This window comes from Anneissia japonica, unplaced genomic scaffold, assembly GCF_011630105.1.
Source record: "Anneissia japonica isolate Jap-2015-1 unplaced genomic scaffold, ASM1163010v1 scaffold32248_len650992_cov182, whole genome shotgun sequence".
NCBI classification, from domain to species: Eukaryota; Metazoa; Echinodermata; class Crinoidea; order Comatulida; family Comatulidae; genus Anneissia; species Anneissia japonica.
The window spans coordinates 431,119-439,164 of NW_022699059.1; the positions used below are offsets into that span (position 1 = coordinate 431,119).

Here is an 8,046-nt window from a genome sequence, read left to right on the forward strand (position 1 = left end):
ATATATATATATATATATATATATATATATATATATATATTGGAATGGAATGGTTGGATTTCCCGGTGTAAATTACACGCCTACCAGGGGGTCCTCCTAGTAGTGGATTTGGCAAGGTATTGAGAAAATCTTCTGCTACTAAACGGTGGATTGCCAGCACACGGAATCAACCGCAGGTCCAAAACCCACTATATATACAAAATACACAGCAATATTATATATAAAGGATAAGGTCTTATTACCAGTGAAAATAAAAGATTTTCCAACAATAGATTTTGATAGTGTTGGTTCTATTTTCCCGAAAGATTATGATTAAAATTGATCTATCGTATACAAATCATTTATTCGTATTCACATGTATTATGTTATTCTTGTTGTTAATGATCATCCACAACTGTACAGGTCTCCCCGGATTAAGGGCCACTTTTGACACTAGGGTTTTGGCCTTTAGCAGCTTCGGTCTCTAATTAGATTATTAAAGATAAAAGACATTTGTTAAGTTGGGACCTGTGATCACAGGTCACCGATAGCCACACAGCCTCATTTCAAATGATACTTTATACAGCATGTGCAACACTACTCCCCTGTCAAATAAAGTGGCCCAATTGAGGTGGTCCATGTTTGGACAAGTGCTACGAATGCCAGAGAACACCTGCACAAAGAGCTCTAGAATTTGCTGTAGTTGGATCCAACAAGTAGTGTACCAAGCTCGCAAAGGGCGTCATTGTACAAAGTTACTCAGTACACTGCGAGCAGACCTCAACTCAAGGAGGCAAAAGATGGGAACTCTCACAACGAGCAAGAAACTAGGGGAGCTAAGGATCCTCGCGAGTGTGACTAGAGAAAATGGCCTCAAATGAAGAAGGACTGATTGCAGCTGTAGGAAGTTTCTACTACTCAGAAGCAGTATCCAGTAAATAATAAAAAAAATAATAATTTGGGACCACTGAAAAGTGGTCTTTAATTGGAGGTGGTCTTTAATTAGATGGAGACTTGCAAATATAATGTATTCTACAGGGTTTATAAATCAATGGCCATACATTATTCAGCAGGTTAATCCTGAACACACGCCCTCCACAGTATACGCAAGTTACAAGCGCCCGCGTCTATTCGAAATACTATGGCAACACGCATTGTGATCATGGAGACGTACACTTCAACCTTCAACAAACCCAATAAGCCTAGTATTTTTTACACCGAAAGCTTACAAGAAGTTCTCGTTCATCATCATCATTTATTGTATTACCATGGGCATCCAAAAAATAATCAGAGAATTTATGGAAAAGCGATCAAGTAATAAAGGAACTAAGGTGAGATTGCAATTCTTTTTTAAAAAACTTTAAAACTTTGCTTTTGGTCATCTTTTTAGTTTTAGGCCCCGTTGAAAGCCAACGAATTTGAGGCTTCAGTACACTGCGCTTATCCTCTGGCGCTTATTTAAGAGAGGCGCCTCTAATAGAAAGCCACTCTTACTAAAAATAATAGAGTTAAAATAATACCATACAAATGATACGTTTTGTGGGGACGTATCTCTAACTCAAAATGGCTGGCTCATACTACTCTGGTTCGGGTTTTGGTGGGTAAAGCCTCCTTAGAACTCCCAAAGTGTAGGAGTAAAATAGCATTGCCTCTACTTTTTTTAGCTCATAAATTTCTTCAAGTTAGCGACCTTTTTGAAGTTAATGTGGGGATTTTCATGTTTAACATACACTATGGAGGGATCAGTTTAATTCAATCAATTTAATACTAAACTTAAACTTGGTTCTTGCTTGGCTTGTTGGTGTTTTTTTCCCCTGCTTTTTGTGTTTTGTTTTGTGATTGATTTTTATTAAGTATAATAGTTTTAGTGAAGTTTACGTTTAGTTCCTTTACGGGCTTATGCCTCCTCGGTTCCCGACACTTGTTATTAGGATTCTGGGAATACAAGGGAATAACGTGAAGTGAATAGCCTATTGACCAATGTAATAATTCAATTGATATTTCTATTCCTCCTTCATACCCAAATATTATATATTTTCATTTTATAGAATGATCGTCCATATTGTCCTTGGTGGAGGCGATTTCCTAGCTTCAGAAAATTTTTCATGAGGAAAAGAAAAAATAAGGTAAAAATATACATTTCTTAAAAATAAATAAATAAATATTAAATAAATAAATAAATATAATAATAAATATTATAAATTACAATAATAGGCATAAAAACGCATCCCCTCCCCCCGGCCAAAAAAAACAAAAAACAAAAACAAAAACAAAAAACAAAACAAAAACAACCCAAGTTACTTTCACCTTTGATACTTCATTTTCTGTTAGGTTTCTCCGGTAGGAGATCACACTTCATCCATCAGAGACATTGGCAAGTCGACTTCTGAGAACATGACTCAATCACGAGTAAGTGGTAAAGGCATACGAAACAAGGGCTTGTTTAGGTCTAAGTCGGAATCTTCCGTTAATAGCCATCGTGTGAAAGTAACACCGCCGAACACCTCACATGACAGTGGCATTGCAGACATGCGATCTGAAAAAGATACCATCCAACGTCTTCAATCATCACGAAAGAGCATCGCCTGGTCTGTATCTTTCCATGGTGAGGAACCTGAAGGCTCAAGGAATAAGAACAGCGCTGTGGATGACAACGAAAACACAGGAAAAGACACACTGACGGATCTGAAAGTGCTTTGGAATCTGGTGAACGCCGACTCATCAATCCTCAGTGATGACGAATGGACGAGCTTTCAAAACGACGCCATTGATGATATTGACACAAACGAAAATGATCAGAATTCTGTTCTGTTACGTAATCTGAACACTCTCCAGTGCTACAATGACGAGATGGTTTACATGCTGCAACGTGCTAATGAAACATGGTCCAAGATCTGCCGAGGACCTTTCCCGCATTTGAAGAACCACACCAAGGAAGAGGTAGTTAACATGATGTCACGTGGTTGTATAGACAACTCCAGTAAGCTTATCACCAAGCTTGACAACGCCATGAAGGACGTATATGACGTCATGAATGGGATTGACGACCACTTAGGTCAGCAGATCGATTTCAAGAACAGGATTCGACACGATCGCGATTTAAAAGAAAAGCGTCCCGGTAGAATTAACTTGGCCAGGTCCTACTTGAAACCAAACGGATTTCCGACTTGCAATTTTAGAGAGTGTTTGGACATGGTTGTCGAAGATATAGCCGATGACACAATAGACAAGAACGATTAAATCACATGACAGCGACTCGCGACCTTTTTTTTTGCAGAACGTGGGTATATTTCTTGAGAACGTCCACTACATATTTTCATAGAACTTTCTTTAAGGCAGCACAATGCTAACATGACTGGAAGCATTATGTTTTGATTTTTGATCTTCAAAACGGAGTATACTGGAAGCATTTGAATCATTTTCTCTACCAAGCAATTTCCATTATAAGGAATACACTTGATTATAACAGATATGGAAAAACATTTGATAAGCTACTGTCAGATTACATGATGTAGGAATTGTTATTATGTATTAGATGCTTTTGATCAAAATTGATAGTGGAACAACATTGTCAAAAGCAAATGGTATGCCGAAAAGATAAGGACAACTTCAAAAATCAAAAATTATACTGGACCACAAATTGCTTCTCGAATAATAGTAATGGTAAAAAAAAACCCACCAGAAACAGACTATTGCAGAGAAGCCCACATCATCTCACCGTTTTCCTGCAATTTCAGACCACTGGCAAGCAGTAGTTTGCAGGATCATAACTCACAGATGCTCAATGGTGCTTCTCTACAAGGAAAAGTCACATCTACCAGCAATTGCCAATTGCAAAGGAAATTGATAAAAGAAACTAAACTAATTTATATGGAACATCACTCCAACGAATATGATAAGAAGAAAATGGATCGGTGAATATACACATCCTATAGGATAACATACTTAATAATTACAGATTGGCGAAACTCATTTTATTAGTTAATATCTGATTGATGAAGAACTTTAGAATCAAATTGTATAGTGGGACGTAATAATAAGAGATGATACTGCACAAGTAATTCCAGCGAGTCGCTACTACATCAATCACTGACAAAATGAGCAAAAACAGTTAAGACACTGCTTATCCTCAACTAAAATTACAGGATAGATACGAATCGTCAAATAACAAAAGACATTGAAAACCATATTAGAAATTATACAGGACCAGTAATTCCAATGAATTAATACTTGAGTACAAAAAGCGATTACTCGCCGAAATGATGTTGTAGGCCTATTAACATAACACCATGACCAATAATTGAGAAGGAAGGGATACCTCGTGGAAAAAGACTAACACTGTACCAAAATGATATGGACCATCACTCTAATTTAAATTAAATGTTTTATTTGTCCATTAAATGGAAATGACATGGTAGAATGAAAATTGATCATCGCTTCAATTGAGTTTTAATGTGAGTAGGCTCCATACCAATTGAGCAAACATATTTTAAGATGAGCTTGTCAATTTTCATTTAACAAGGAAAACATACTTGATAATTACAGATTGCCAAGGAAAAGTGATAACTCGTTGAAATGGATTACCGCTAGGAGGAGACACATAATTGACAAAATGAGTTAAAACATCAATGCAAGACCACTTGTCTTACTTTCAAGAATAATTGTATGGAGAAGAGGAACGAACCTTTACATATGCAAACAATTTCAATAACATAAAAAAAAAAACCAATATGGAAAATGATACGAGACCATTAATTGGTCCAACGGATTGCTACTGGAGTACAAGGAAACATCTTACTGAATTAACTCAAAATCACTACAGTAATTTGATATTGCAAAGGATGTTGATTCTCCATGTCAAATTAAAGTTGATGTAACGAATTGATCTGGACCATCACTTTTAACGAAATGATAAAAATGAAATTGGCTATTCGCTTCCAATAATTGCAACACACACTCCTGACAAACAAATGCGAATATTAAAAGGAGCACAAGGTCTGGAAACGTGATAAAGTCACCCTGCTTGAGGTCTTGTTCTTGAATCCGTACGTGGCGACGGAAGAAAATTCCACGTAGAGTCACGGGATTATTAATAACGTCAATCATCGGCTATCTTTGTGGATTATTAGTATGAATAAAAATACAAATATCTATCACCTTTCTGTTATGGAATCATCAAAATCAAGGTGTTTGAAACTACATTAAGGAATCAATCCCTATTTAAATATTTCTGACTTAGATATAGGCCTGTCTATCCAAATGTGATGATGAACTTTTAAAGCAAATAATAGATAACATTAATCAAGGTAAGAAGCATCTAACTTCCCCATATCCTCCCCCTTCCCAGACAACCACCAGTCCAAAGATACACAAGTGATATACCGAATGGTTACCACCGAAACTTTATTAGAAAGTCAGATTTACATAGCATATGAACCTGGTAAAAATGGCATTAAGTCTAAAAATACATTTTTCAACGCTATCTGAGCACCATGTCCATATATAGGGCTAGGGACGGGGAACCCTGGCTGGGTAAGTCGTGTTGATGGGATATCCACGGGGTGTAGCACACTTAAAGTAACTTTTATGAGTTTACAGAAAACGGAGAACACAGCTCCAAGGCCTACATATCGATGATAAGTTTCCATTCAAATTTAGCCAATAACAAAAAAAAAAAAACAAAAAAAAAACACATCTCTGTCCAGATTTATAAAAGCTTCCGAATTTTGTTGGGAAATCCCTGCTTGTAGACAGCACATAATAGTGGGGTAAACAGGCCAACTATTATAGACCCCCTTTCAATGTTTACATTGGCCTGGCTGAAACGTTGGTGGCGGACACCAGTATGGTACAAATTTACGGAAAATCAGTATACTGGTTATCTTTATTTTTGTTGTGCTAAAAAGACGAAAGGTACATGAATGCAATTCACATATGGAATATTTATGTATATTAGGAATCGATGACAACAACCGAAAAGATAAGACAAAAAATAATTAAAAAAAATAAATAAAAATATAAAAAATATAATTTCTTATATTTATAGGCCTATGTTATTTTTGTCGATGCCTAATAATATATAACTATGCCGTTATGTGTATTTTACGGGGTTTCTATCGAGATCTTCTTTTGGAAAGCACCACTATGCTAAAGTATCATTTTCTCAATGGTCACATATTAACTGCTCATAAGGGGAATAACGGTGAAAACATTTGCCTCTCGGTGATATGGAGACCGTAGCCTACGGCTTTCCGATTGCCGCTCGAAGTTATTACGCGCTTTTTAACCAATAACCGCCACCACAAACTTAAAAAACAGATACCAACTTTCACAGAGTTATCAGAAGACGCGCGTGAGGCTAGACGTTAACGTTGGATTCCCTAAATTTCATAGGAAAAGCGGTACACTTTTTGCAGTATAACTTGGAGTAGGCCTATACTCATGGATAAAAGTAAAACATAATGGTTTAAGCTTAAATCATGCCAACCACAGTCTCAGGATAAGTTAGATTATCGTTTGCTAAAAAAAAAAAAAAAATCAATCACAAAATATTGTTTTAAAAAATGAATAAACACAGAGGGCCGCTTGTTCGAGACGGGCGCTTCTCCAAACCGGCGCTTATTCGCGCGAGTACGGTATTTTAGTGGAAAATAGCCTCAATAGTATAATTATTTAAGAATCTATAATCTATTATAATACTGCAGCTTCAGGTCCTTGTTGGTCGTCGGCGGCCGGCTTCCTTCATGCACCCTAAAAAAGGAACATTTACAGTATATTTATTTATTAAAAATAATGTTGCATACTAGAACTATCAGGAATAAACATACAGATAAAGGCATGGTTTTTTCTTGTCATTTGACTAGGTAATTTAGTGAAGAAATGAATGCAAGTCCTATAGGCAAATGTATAAGGGATTCATTAGTCTGATTTTCTGCAAAAGCTTACTGTGTATATATAGTAATTGACTTACTTGATTTGGATAAAATCTAAGCCCACATAGACATTGAATTTCAATTGAAGAAAAAATGCACCCTACTTTGTTAATCATAATCATTATAAGTCCTACATTAAAGGGAAAAAAAACCCAATGTAAACTATCATTAACCGTTCACCCCTGAGTTCACAGACTTGTGGTTCCTGATTTATGTCAAGGGAGTAGGTTGAGTCTAAAACACACAGGTGAAATTTAGCCTTTTTACCTATTTAAAACCTAATCAATTAACTAGTGGTCTGTGAAAATGTGGTCATGTTGAAACCTGACCAGCCGTACCGGTGGCTACGCCCCTCGATCTTCATAATGGAGTGCTAAGGATTTTAACCATTTTTCTATCAATTTTCGTTACAAGAAATAGATTCGATTATAAGCGATGGTCAATTGATAAGTTAGTGTTTGATCACTTGTGATGTAAAAAATGTTATCACAGACAATAGTAATACCCTTTTTACACCATCAGTGGGACTCCGGAGTAAACCCATTTTCACCGTTGTCAGTACCCCAGGTTTTAAACACCGGGGTTAGTGTAAATGGGTGAACGTCATTGACTCCAGCTGTGTGCTGAACCCAAGCTCAACGAAGCTGAATGTTTTCAGGAGAAGCTTCTCTGGGATAGTCCCGTCGACATCGGAATAAATGTAAACAGTCCCGACTTCCAAAAACTGGGATTTCATCCACTTTTCATTAAATTATTCATTTTGTTGTAATAATATAACTATTTGTATATTTTAAACGCGTTTAGTTAAAAAAAATAAACATAAGTAAGTCACGTTTATTGCTTTGGATTGTATTTTAGAAATTAATTCGGTTTTTAATGTACAGATTAATTATAATGTTTCCCCCCTGCAACACTAAACTTGATTGCAGACTAATGAGCTAGCCTTCCTCAAAAAAGGCCATAGAGAGCAGCGTTCAACAGCGGTGTACCTGTTCGTTTACCATTCGTTGTCGAGTGTAAATGGGGGCGACCGAGATCATCCAGCAGTTTCTTCGTTAAGTGTAAATGGGTTTTGGCTCCGGTGTCACACATTTGTTTGTTTTGGCTTGATAGAAAATACAAGAGCCTGGTTCAC

General features: G+C 36.5%; 1 protein-coding gene across 1 annotated transcript in view; it reads left to right on the forward strand.

The window, feature by feature from the left end:
* Positions 1-7,308, forward strand: part of LOC117102838 — a 9,981-nt gene extending 2,673 nt beyond the window's left edge. The window contains exons 2-4 of the mRNA XM_033243267.1: positions 566-1,310; positions 2,028-2,105; positions 2,311-7,308. Coding sequence (XP_033099158.1) covers positions 1,248-1,310; positions 2,028-2,105; positions 2,311-3,219 — 1,050 coding nt within the window. The 5' untranslated portion in view covers positions 566-1,247 and the 3' untranslated portion in view covers positions 3,220-7,308. The remainder of the gene's footprint in view (positions 1-565; positions 1,311-2,027; positions 2,106-2,310) is intronic.
* Positions 7,309-8,046: the final 738 nt, after the last annotated feature.